General features: G+C 39.9%; 1 protein-coding gene and 1 long non-coding RNA gene across 3 annotated transcripts in view; one reads left to right on the forward strand and one right to left on the reverse strand.

Moving 5' to 3' along the window:
• Nucleotides 1–262: 262 nt before the first annotated feature.
• LOC139362034 (uncharacterized) lies at nucleotides 263–4022 on the reverse strand. The gene is made up of 3 exons (XR_011620290.1): nucleotides 3964–4022; nucleotides 1707–1937; nucleotides 263–811 (listed from the first exon to the last, which is right to left on the reverse strand). It is a non-coding gene; the product is annotated as an uncharacterized lncRNA (long non-coding RNA).
• Nucleotides 4023–4078: 56 nt separating this feature from the next.
• Nucleotides 4079–13063, forward strand: part of C1H1orf87 (chromosome 1 C1orf87 homolog) — an 83610-nt gene continuing 74625 nt past the window's right edge. For both annotated transcript variants that reach the window (XM_011764417.2, XM_024797036.2), the window contains exons 1-2: nucleotides 4079–4216; nucleotides 5252–5384. In XM_011764417.2, the coding sequence (XP_011762719.2) occupies nucleotides 5278–5384 (107 nt within the window). In that variant the 5' untranslated portion in view covers nucleotides 4079–4216; nucleotides 5252–5277. The remainder of the gene's footprint in view (nucleotides 4217–5251; nucleotides 5385–13063) is intronic.

Genomic DNA, 13063 nt, shown 5'->3' on the forward strand with positions numbered 1-13063 from the left:
CTTCTCTAAGCCTCAGGTTCCTCATCTCTGATATGAGAATATTAAGTCTTTTTTCATAAGGTTGTTATGAAGATGAAATGGGATGTTGAATGAAAAGCTCTTAACTCAGTGTCTGGCACATACTAAATGTTCACTAAATGTTAGCTGCTATTGTTATAAACAAGAATATAATTTATTATAAGCCTATTGCATGTCAGGGGCCTCCAGGTACATTATGTCTAATCCTGATAATCTTAGAGGGTAATTATTATTTTCTCCACCTTACAGATAAAAGAGTTAAATTACTTGTTCCAGGTCACTCAGCAGAGGTTCCCTCAGGTCTGAAAAATAGATCAGATTTCACCTGAATACCATCAAACTGGTAGAAGAGCTGCACAATAGAAAGCGTCTCCCCAATGCCACTGTGTTTCAAGTTGGCATTTGTAAAACCTACAGAGTCAAGATGAGGTCAAAGGATAGTCTTTAGTAGAATAACTAATTTGGTCAAAACCAATTTGCTCCTTCAAGCTTTATCAAAGAATTTATAGGAAAATTCAAAATGCCATCCAATCAATTAACTGTATCCCATAGAAAAAGTTTAATAACCTGAAGTTTAAGAGTCTCTCTGTTAGTCAGGTCTCCTTGGGTAAAGATTAATGACAGTCATCTCAAAATATTGTAAACAAAAGGGACGTTTATTACTCGTGTGTTTGAGAGTTCTGGAATCTCTAATTTCAGGCATAGCTGGATCCAGGCTCTTTGCTTTCCTCTCCTTCCCCGTGCTGGCTCCATTTTTGGCTCTGCTTTTCTCTGTTGGCTGACTTCCTTCTCTCTGAAAAATTGTAGTCTAGTAATCTTAACAGATATAAACTTTTTTCCTCCTATATGTGTATACAAATGATCCTTGAACAACACAGGTTTGAACTGTGCAGGTCCACTTATAGGCAGATTTTCTCCCAGCTCTGCCACCTCCAAGACAGCAAGATCAATCCCTCCTCTTCCTCCTTCTCTTCAGCGTACTTCATGTGAAGATGTTGAGGATAAAGACTTTTATGATGATCATTTTCACTTAGTAGATACATTTTCTCTTCCTTATGATTTTCTTAATAAGATTTTCTTTTCTCTAGCTTACTTTATTATAAGAATACATTATATAATATATATATAATATACACAATATGTGTTAATTTATGATGTTATCAGTAAGACTTCCAGTCAACAGCAAGCTATAAGTAGTTAAGTTTTGGGGGTGTCAAAAGTTACACGCAAATTTTCAACTGCACGAGGAGTCATCACCCCTAACCTCTGTGTTGTTCAAGGGTCATTGATAAGAACTTTGGCCTTTTTAAGCCATAGAGTATAATCAAGCAACACTTTGACTGAAAATGCCCACAAGGACTCCTTGAAACAGGAAAAGATATTCCCAAAGAAAGCATTCAATTCACAGAAAGAAAGAATAGGGAAGCGTTTTAGGTGGACAAAACTCCCATGAGAACCATTTTCATTAGAGTATTTTTTAGAAAGAAATTTTAATATTCAATTTTGGTTATCTTCTCCTTCATTCATTTGCTCAAAAAATTTTGTAGAGCACACTATAATCTAGATACTGTTCTGGATATTTAACAAACACAGAGAAGAAAAAGAAAAGAAGAGTCCTTCCATAGCATGACATTAAATTTTCCCATGGATAATATAATAAATTACCACACACAAATGTATTGTCTTACATTTTTGAAGGTTAGATGTCCAAAATCAGTCTCACTGGGCTAAAGTCAAGGGGTCAGCAGAATAGATTCCTTCTGGGGGTCTTGAGTAGAATCAGTTTCCTTGCCTTTTCTAGCTTCCAGAGACCATCTGCATTCATTGGCTCATGATCCCTTCCTCAAATCCCTGTACCCTCTTGCCTCCATTGTCACATTTACCTCCTCTTCTGTCATCAAATCTCTCTCACCTCCCTCCTATAAAGACACTTGTGGTTACATTTAGGGCTCATCTGAAAAATTCAGATAATATTTCCCTCTCGAGTTCCTTCACTTAATCACATCTGTAAAGTTCTTTTTGCCATGGAAGATAATATTCACAGGTTCTGGGTATTTAAAGGTGGACATCTTGAGGGAGGGGCATTATTCAGCCCTCTACAGCATAGCAGGAGAAGCCCGGACAACCAAAGCAAATAAATACCACACTCTCAGACAAAGACAGACATATTTCCTAAGAGAGAAGCCACAGGTTATATATAAGATTAAGAAGCTACTTTCAGCTGTGGAATCCAGTTTGGCTTCTTGCAAAATAACAGCAAACATTTATATTGTTCATTATGTGTCAGGCATTGTTCTAAGTCCCTTTCTTGTATAACTCGCTTAAAATTCACAAAAAGTCATCCTCATTGTATGGAAGAGGAAACTAAAGCACAAAGATGTTAAGTGATTTGCCCAAGATTGCACTGAACTAGCAGGGCAAGGATTTGAACTCAAGGTGTTCACATATCATTTGAGATCCAACTTAAAGAATGGATAGGCAGGCTGACACAATGAGAAATGGAGGGGCATTATAGGCAGAGGAAACAAAGTGAACAAAGGCACTGAGACAGAGATATGAAAGGGAGATTCAGGCCCGTGAGTAAACTGGGTTGGATGCAGGGTAACAGGCCTAGGAGAAGTAGTGGGAGATCAAGCTAGCAATCTAGCTTGAAGTCAGTTAGTGGAAGGTCTTGAAACCACAGACACCTGCTATGGCTGATGAGATCTTTCAGACGTTTGGTAGAGGGGGGGACTTGTCAGAGTTGGCCCTTGGGAAGACTGATCTGGAAGCAATGTGAAGGCTGGGAGGGAGGAGTCAGAAGGGAGCTGTTCCTGCTTCTCTGCTCCCTTAGCACTTTCTATATCGTAGAATGTGGTTATGTGTCTCACCCACTAGAGAGTGAACCCCTAGAGGGGAGCTGAGTGTGCTGTCCATCTCTGCCTGCATATGCCAGTGGGTGATACATTTATCTGTAAAGCACAGTACAGCTAGAGGTTAGGAGGCAGAGGTATGGATGCTAGAGCTGCTGCTGCCTATGTTGATGCAAATAACAATACTATTTGGGAGTCAATCTAAAGTGTCTTTGCCTATCATCTGAAGTTTATTTTAGCATAATAACAACCTACTGGAAATGTAGGATATGCAGATCTATATTCTAATCTTAGCTCTGTACTTGCTTTTGCAGGATTTGGAGTAATTTATCAATACCCCAACTTGTTTCTTTTCTCTTTAAAATAAAGTAAAACTACTTTATTTATAACTATTAACTTGTGAGGTGAGAGTTATCCCGCTCACATAAGGGATCTGGCATAGAGATAGTACACAACGTTATTATTATCAATGTATAATATTCTGGTTTTGTTTGTTTGTTTGATACTGAGTCTCCCTCTGTCCCCCAGGCTGGAGTGCAGTAGTAGGATTTTGGCTCACTGCAAGGTCCATCTCCCAGGTTCAAGCAATTCTTCTGCCTCAGCCTCCGGAGTAGCTGGGACTACAGGTGCGCACCACCACGCCCCGCTAATTTTTTGTATTTTTAGTAGAGACGGGGTTTCACCATGTTATCCAGGATGGTCTCAATCTCCTGTCCTCCTGATCTGCCCACCTAGGACTAACAAAGTGCTGGGATTACAGGCGTGAACCACTGTGCCCGGCCGACAATTTCATTTAATTTAGTCACCAACTCCCAGTTAGGACCCTGTTATTATTTTGCCCCGTTTTATAGGTGAGGAAACAATCTCAGGGAAAAGAAGAGATTTACTCAAGCCATACAGTGGAGACGTCTGGATTTGAACCTACTGTGTTCGAATCTCAACTGTGTGCAAACTCACAAAGGGAAATGAAGCTTCAGAGGAAGGGCAGGACAAGGGTGACCACACAGGTGAGCCAGATGGGCGAGAAGGATGCCCGCATATCGCTGAAGAAGAGAGAAGGCACAGATCAAAAACACCTAGACTCTTCACCCACCGGCAGCCATAGCCTGGGTCCATTGCCGCGGCAGTGGAGAAAAACCTGGTCCCCGCCCAGAAACAGCCTTCTGCGTCCTTAGCGACCAGGGCGGAAGAGGCGCCCCCCGCGACGCGGGCCCTGTGATTGGCTAGATTCCTGGGCTCAGTCCCCACGCCCCGTCCTGTCTCCAGGGTCTGAGAGTGTCAACTTCCTGGGGAGAAGCACGGACCGCGCAACTCTGAGCCGCCAGGGTGGGAACGCTGCCCTAGCGGTAAGCACCCCTCTCTGTTCTCTCCTGGGAAAGACCTCAGGACCGACACGCAGCTGCTGGGCAGGGAGGGGACTTGAGGATCACGAATTCCGAGTCTGGAAGATTCCAGACAGGCGCAAAGAGGTTGCAGGTCCCCGGAATGAGGGGCTGCCGTCGCACAGCAGGTCTTTAGTATTGGACTTTTGGGAAGAACCCTGGTCTAGCCATCAGACCCAAGTACTGGAAACAATCCTGTCCTTCATTCTCTCTGTGACCCTTGTCAAATAACAAACCCTCTCTGGGCCTTAGTTTTCCAATCTGTGAGGGGGCCTTTGGAGTAGAATGATTTCTAAAGGGCTTTCAGTCTCTGGGTGGTTCTAAAAGGGAGTGTTCAGCTGTGACCAGATTTACTGAACTTCTGATTTTTCCCTTGACATCACTCTGTTTAAACAGCCAGTGCTTATCTTGTGCAGGAGCTCAATTTCAGATTCATTGGATTGTTGTAGAAAGAGATCAGTGATCACAACAAAAGTCTGTCTCTCTTGTGTTCAGTCTCCCTTCAGATGCATTATCTCCTTGGATTCACCCCCAAGTCGTAGAACAGACCCGGAATTATCCTGATCTTATAAATGGAGAAACTAAACATCAGAACTGAATATTGATTCTTCGTATGTCCCACTAATGCCGTAGTTTCCGCTCTGACCTCACTGGAATCCCATCCTATGTCTTGTAGTACAGGAAAGTAGAGTCACCTAATGACTCAGTAGATCTGCTTTGCAGACCTCTTAGGTGAGATTCCCAAGTCCGCTAATTACTGGTGATGTGATGTGATGTGAGTAAGTCATATAGCTACATTTTGCCTGTTTCCTCAACTGTAAAACAAAAGTGATACTAATTAAAAATATCTTTCTCATGCCTTTGTTAGGAGTGTTAAGTGAGGTAATATAGGTGAAACACTTTGTCCTGCTATTATTATTGCTTGTTGTTATTGACAAGGATGATGGAGTTCTGTAACGGAAAATCAAGAAGAACAATTTACTTATTTTTACCTCTAAGGATTTGAAGGGATTTTGAAAAGAATCATGTCTTCAGCCTGGAAGACTCCCCGTGGATCAGATGCAATGCCTGAGATCATGGTGAAAATCATTGGAAGTAAATACTTTCGATACCTCGTGGAGAAGCCAAAGATGTAAGTCCATATTTGAAAAATACCTATGTTGCTTGGATGATAATGAAGTTTTATTGGTTTTTTTTCACTCAGAAATTTAAACTTAAAAAAATGCCATCCATGGAAAACGAAGTCATTAAGATGCAACAGTAGAGTTAAAATCGTGTTGATAACTTCCATGCGCACTGTTTTCCTAGTATTTTTCATCTTTATAATTCCCCATACTCCTTAATTACTTGGGCCGATTTTCCAAATAGATGGGAAATAAGAGCATTGAGACATTTATAAATATTAATGGAGCATTACTGCCTTTTCTCATCGGGCTTGTAATCTACCACATGTAGTAATTTTAGGGAGAGTGGGGGAGGTTTATTAGTCAATTTGTTGTGAATTAAAGGAGTAGGATTAATACAGAATCATAAACTGTAAGGTTTTCACTTACTCCTGTTTGTATTTGATACTCTTCTAAGCTTGGGCTTCTCAGATCGTGGCTAAGATCTCTTTCTTCTCTTCCAAACCCATCACAGTCACATTTAAGATATGACACTCATATATTTCTAATATTCACTAGATGTTTCAGCACAGAAGAGTATGACTAGCTCTTTCCTACAGAGTTTCAGTGGCTCAAGAAAGAAGGGAAGATACTAGATCTGTCTTTCTTATAGTAGGCATTCCATAAATAATAGCTAGTCAAAACTTGCTTTTCCTTGCTAAGATTATTTCCTTAGCTCTATCTTCTATTTCAGAAATTCGTAGACTGAACAAATATACAAAGATATGGTATCGCTGAACATAGGTGCAAGAAGAAATTTTTACTAAACCTGGCAATCATCAGAATCGCCGGGAGGGTCCTCAAAAATAAAGATTCAGGAACCAGCTCAAGGTCTGCTGAATCAAAATTTCTGAATGCAGGTCACCAAGACTGCTGTTATGAAGTACAGGCTTTAATAAGACTTTAGAAAGTCACATTAGTTCTACTTCCCCACTATCAGTATTGTAAAGTCTAGAGGGATTCCAAAGTGATTGCTATAATCAGTTAGTAATGTCTGCCACTGCACAGGAACTGAGGTTTGCAGCATGTGATTCATATATTTGGGATCCCTACAGAGCTGAGAGGTGTGAAATTGAATCTTAGGTCTGATTCTTTCTTGCCTTTTGACATTGGGAAAATGAATTAACATCTTTGGCCTTAGATTCTATATATATGAAGTGGGGATAAAACAACACCTATCTAGTAATAGGGTTATTGTGAGGATTAAATGAGAAAAAGTATGCAAAGCACCTTTCCAGTGTCTATTATAAATAACATGCTTAGTAAATAATTCTGCTATTATTATTGAGGTCTTTCGATAGATATAAAACATGTAACAAAAAAATCAAACATCTTTCTGTTAAATGCTTGATGTCCCTTTTATATTCTCTCTCTCTCTCTCTCTCTCTCTCTCTCTCTATATATATATATATATATATATATATATATATTTTTTTTTTTTTTTTTTTTTTTTTAGACAGGGTCTCGCTCTGTGGCCTAGGGTGGAGTGCAGTGGCCCGATCTCGGCTCACTGCAAGCTCCGCCTCCCGGGTTCACGCCATTCTCCTGCCTCAGCCTCCAGAGTAGCTGGGACTACAGGCGCCCGCCACCACACCCAGCGAATTTTTTTTTGTATTTTAGTAGAGACGGGGTTTCACCGTGTTAGCCAAGATGGTCTCGATCTCCTGATCTCGTGATCCGCCCGTCTCGGCCTCCCAAAGTGCTGGGATTACAGGCGTGAGCCACCGTGCCCGGCCGTCCCTTTTATATTCTATGCCTAGGATGCAGTTTACGTCTGTTTTGTAGATGAGGAAACTAAGACACTGTGATATGGTAAGTGATTATTTTGAGATATATCAAATCCCTGTCACTGTCAAGAAAAGTAAATAGAATTAGTTTGGACACCTGGCTCAGATCTCCTACCTGGAAGACTATATTATTACTAATTCCATTCCTTCCTTAGGTTGTTTGTTTAGCCTTATTCTCTCCCAAACCCCTTGCTTTTTCCAAGGATATGGAACTTAGTATGTTTTTAAACAGAAAGCAAGGAGTAGTATTTAATTTTTAAAATAGTGAAAAGTTAGCTTTATCTCATAGGAAGGTGCCTTTCCCCATTTTGTTTTCTAAACCTCAGGAACCAAAAAATAAAAGAGTACATTAAATCAGCTAAATTAATTGTAAAATAAAATATGCAGTTCTATCTCTCCTATTATACTATAACAGCTGGCATTTTTTAGGTAGTAAGACGGGTATTTTGTTTGTTTGCTGCGTTTCCTATAGACTTCATGTTACTGTTGCCGGGATGACATAGGATTAGTAATATGCATTGCTAAAATATTCTTGTATGTTTAAAAATGAATAATTCTTAAAGCCTCCTCGTTACTCAGGTAAGGAAAGTGCTGCCACTATCATGTCATTCATGCTGCAGAATCTGTCTTCCCAAAAGTGTTTATATTCATAAACCAGGGCCCCAGAAGGGTATTTTCTTTGGGTTGAATAAGTTGAATCAATTAATAAAAATCCACTTAAGAAGTGTAAGTAAACATCAAAAAAGAAAGGTTTCTCCAAAATGAAAATTTGAATTAAAAGAAAATCATGGATCAACAATGGAGAGAAAATCAGAAATCTTCTCGTATAACCACATTTAGCTCAGATTTCCTGCAGGACATGTGTTGATGCTGGGATAGTATGTCAGACCTGAAGGTGGTCTTTTAGATGCAGCCCAATATATTAGCTTGCTAGGGCTGCTGTAATAGTGTACCACAGACTGGGTGACTTAGAACAACAGAAGTTCATGGTCTCAAGTTCTGGAGGCCAGACGTCTGAAGTCAGAGTGTCCATAGAGCTGTGATCCCTACGAAGGTGCCAGGGAAGGACCTATGTGTCCTAGGTGCTCCCTTGCTTCTGGCAGTTCCTTGACTTGTGGCAGCATATCTTCAAGCTTTACATGGCTTTCTCCCTGCATCTGCATCTGTGTCTAAATTGCCCCTTTATGTAAAGACATCAGTCAACTACATTAGGGGCCCACCCTAATCCAGTATGACCTCATCTCAACTCATTATATCTGTAATAATCCTATTTCCAAATAAGGTCATATACTGAGGTATGGGGGGTAGAATATCAACACAGGAATCTTGGCAGGGCCACAGTTCAACCCATAACAACCAGCCTCCCATTTTACAGATGAGGTGAGATAACTAAGGCCTCAGTGGTCTTAAAGCAAGCCCCTGAAGTTCCACGCTGGTTATTAAGAACTAAGACTGGAATGGAGCTCGCCTTCCCTCTTTCCTTAAGTTAACACGCATAATTGTTCACAGATCAAAGAAAAATACTTATATTTAGTATACATATTTTTCACAAAAGAGCAAAAGAGATTAATCTGTAGGCTTCAAGGAGTGAAACAAGTTTCCCCTTATTTGTGCCATCATCATCTTCCTCCTAGGTCACTATAACCGCCTTCCAACCTATTTCTCTGTCTCTAATCTTCACACTCTGTAACTGACTCCTCTGCATCTTTGCTCCTGAATGTGTAGTCCGTGGATTTCCAGCACCAGTCTCAGCTGGGAACTTGTTAGAAACAGAACCTCAGCTCCCTTCCTGATATATTGAGTCAGAATCTTACTTTAAACCTGAATTTTCAGGTGACTCCTCCACACATTCCAGTTTGAGAAGCCCCATTCTTAAGTATGGCCAGCGTGATCTTTCTAAAATAAAATCTAATGACATGTTGCCACCACCAGACACACATTTGCCTGCCCCACCTGGGGGCTCCTATAACGCCCGTAAGGAATAGTACATGCTTACAACTTCCTATGCATTTCTGTCTCTCTATTTTACTGTAAATTGTATGTGCACAACTATATCCCCAGCACAGAGGATAAAATCTTGTACATGGTAAAGCCTATTAAATAAATTAGAGTAACATGGCTACCAAGAAAAATAAAGATCTAGAAAGATAATACTTAGTAGCTTTAAATAAATACAAATCTAAAGGCCCATGCTGTTGAAATAACATCCAGATGTTACTATGGAACCCTGATGAGTAACATGCCATGTGACAGGAGACAAATATTCTCATTTTCAAAAAGGTGATAGAAGCTAGTAATAGTACCACAGAGTCAGAGGTTGGTGGACGATCCCTGCCAAAACTGTAGGCCAAAAAATTAAATATATTAGTTGTGAAAATAAAACATGAAAGTGGAGGTATGCATTAACCAAAAATAGATTATGCTAACTGGTTCCATTCTCATCATTGACAAGATTATTGCAGTCCAAATGAAGAGAATGATAAAGACAGTATGTGTTGATTTTGGTGAGTCATTGGGCACATCTTTCTCACAAAGGCCTGAAACAAGGCAGTGAACTCCATACTGGACAGTGTTGAGATAGGTGATACACTACCAAGTGGTGATGGAACAATTGATATAAACACAACTTTCTGGAGGTGGGGAGGATTTGTGTGTGTGACCCTGCTCTTATTCAACAGTTTTTAATACACAATCAAAGGAAGATAGACAAATTATTTTAGTAAACCCATAGGTAGCAGAAAGCTAAGAAGATTGGCAGGGAAATAAGCTACAACCAACAAGACTAAATGAACAGAAATATAGGCAAAGGCTACCTTTGGAGAAGTGTACATGGAAATGGTTATATGGAATAAATGTTCCGGTATTGCCTGTGTTTGAGCTTAGCATGAGTCAAGGGTATTCAGATAGAGAGATGTGGAGGCTCACTCCATGCAAAACTCAGTGGAGTACTGCACACTTCATTCTGGATGCCACATTTTAGGAGGGACCCTGACGCACTAAATGTTGGGGCAGCAGAGGGCATTATGAAAGATCCATTGAACAGAACAGAGGTCTCAGAAATAACACCACACATCTACAACCATCTGATCTTCAACAAACCTGACAAAAACAAGTAATGAGGAAAAGATTTCCCACTTAATAGATGGTGCTGGGAAAACTGGCTAGCCATGTGCCGGAAACGGAAATTGGACTCCTTCCTTACACCTTATACAGAAATTAATTCAAGATGGATTAAAGACTTAAACGTAAAACATAAAATCATAAAAACCCTGGAAGAAAACCTAGGCAATACCATTCAGGACGTAGGCGTGGGCAAAGACTTCATGACTAAAACACCAAAAATAATTACAATGAAAGCCAAAATTGACAAATGGGATCCAATTAAATTAAAGAGCTTCTGCACAGCTAAATAAGCCATCATCAGTGTGAACAGGCAATCTACAGAATGGAGAAAAATTTTGCAATCTATTCATCTGACAAAGGGCTAATATCCAGAATCTACAAGGGACTTAAACGAATTTACAAGAAAAAAACAATCCCTGGGCAAAGGACATGATCAGACACTTCTCAAAAGAAGACATTTATGCAGCCAACAAACATATGAAAGAAAGCTCATCATCTCTGGTAATTAGAGGAAAACCACAATGAGATACTATCTCACACCAGTTAGAATGACAATCATTGAAAAGTCAGGAAACAACAGATGCTGGTGAGGATGTGGAGAAATAGGAATGCTTTTATACTGTTGGCGGGAGTGTAAATTAGTTCAACCATTGTGGAAGACAGTGTGGTGATTCCTCAAGGATTTAGAACCAGAAACACCATTTGACCCAGCAATCCCATTACTGGGTATCTACCCAAAGGATTATAAATCATTCTACTATAAAGACACATGCATATGTATGTTTATTGCAGCACTGTTCACAATAGCAAAGACTTGGAACTAACTCAAATGCCCATCGATGATAGATTGGATAAAGAAAATGTGACACAAAAGCACCATGAAATCCATGAAATATTGTGCAGCCATACAAAGGACGAGTTCATGTCCTTTGCAGGGACACGGATGAAGCTGGAAACCATCATTCTCAGCAAACGAACACAGGAACAGGAAACTAAACACCACATGCTCTCACTCATAAGTGGGAGTTGAACAATGAAAACACATGGACACAGGGAGGGGGACATCACACACTGGGGCCTGTCAGTGGTGGCGGGGGGAAGGGGAGAGTTAGCATTAGTAGAAATACCTAATGTAGGTGATGGGTTGATGGGTGCAGCAAACCACCATGGCACGTGTATACCTATGTAACAAACCTGCACATTCTGCACATGTATCCCAGAACTTAAAGTATAATTAAAAAAAGAACATTTGTGATTCATGGGAGGATGTCAAAATAGCAACATTAACAAGAGTTTGGAATAAGTTGATTCCAACCCTCATGAATGACTTTAAGGGTTCCGAGACTTCAGTGGAGGAATCACTGCAGGTGGGGTGAAAATAATAAGAGAACTAGAATTAGAAGTGAAGCCTAAAGATGTGACTGAATTTCTGCAATCTCATGATAAAACTTGAGTAGATGAGGAGTTGCTCCTTATAGATGAGCAAAGAAAGTGGTTTTTTGAGATAGAATCAACTCTCCAGGTGAAGATGCTGTCAGCATTGTTGAATTGACAACAAAGGATTTAGAATATCATATAAACTTAGTTGATAAAGCAGTGGCAGGAATTGAGAGGATTGATTCCAATTTTGAAAGATGGTTCCCTGTGGGTAAAATGCTATCAAACAGCATTATATGCTACAGAGAAATCTTTTGTAAAATGATGAATCAATGGATGCAGAAAACTTTATTGTTGTCTTAAGAAATTGCACAACTACCGCAGCCTACAGCAACTACCATCCTCATTAGTCAGCAGGCATCATCGAGGCAAGCCCCTCCACTAGCAAAAAGATGAGGACTTGCTAAAGGCTCACAGATGATTATTAGCATATTTTAGCAATAAAGTATTTTTAATTAAGGTATGTGCATTGTTTTTTAGACAATGCTATTGCAAACATAATAGACTACAGTATAGTGTAAACATGACTTTTATGTGCACCGGGAAACCAAAAAAATATGTGAATCACTTTATTGTGATATTTGCTTTATTGCAGCACTCTGGAACCAAACCACAAATCTCTGAGGTATGCCTATAATTTGCATCGATATTTACACCAAAGATATGCAAAGTTCTGGTATTTTCCCACGTGACTCTCCTAAAGCTCATATTCTGTCATTTTTGAATCGCCCCAAACCCTTTATAATAACAAATTCTTTGTGACTTGTCTTAAACTTCTTTAAGTGTTAACATTAACAGTTTTAGAAATTAATGTATGTAGGGAATTCCATCAACTTCCTTTTCACAAATATTAACTGAGCACCTACTGAGTGCCAAGCCATGGAGACACAGAAGTGTACCTAAAGTTCTAGTGATGGGAAACACAAAATAGACAGATAAACAATGATTGTTCATGTAGGCACAGTGCAATAAGGAAAAATAAAGGAACATGAGGGTCTATCAGCTCTTAAGGGTCCTAGAAGCTGTCTCTGAGCAAGAGACATTTGAACTGAGACTGTGCGGAGATAAACAGCTAGAATTATGCAATGAGAATTATCCCAGGTTAACTATCAGTGAGCTAAGACTAGCCCAGCCTTCGTCCGCATGGGTATGGCTCTACCAGATTTAAACTCTCCATAAAGTTGGTAGTATCTTCTTCCCTCCCCTGCTCAAGAAAAAGGGTCTGCAACTATTCACAGGTCTCAAGTTTGCCCATTATTGGGCATCTGGCATTCTCATTTACTGTTACAAACCGATGGCAC

Source organism: Macaca nemestrina, chromosome 1 (assembly GCF_043159975.1).
Source record: "Macaca nemestrina isolate mMacNem1 chromosome 1, mMacNem.hap1, whole genome shotgun sequence".
In the NCBI taxonomy this organism is placed as follows: Eukaryota; Metazoa; Chordata; class Mammalia; order Primates; family Cercopithecidae; genus Macaca; species Macaca nemestrina.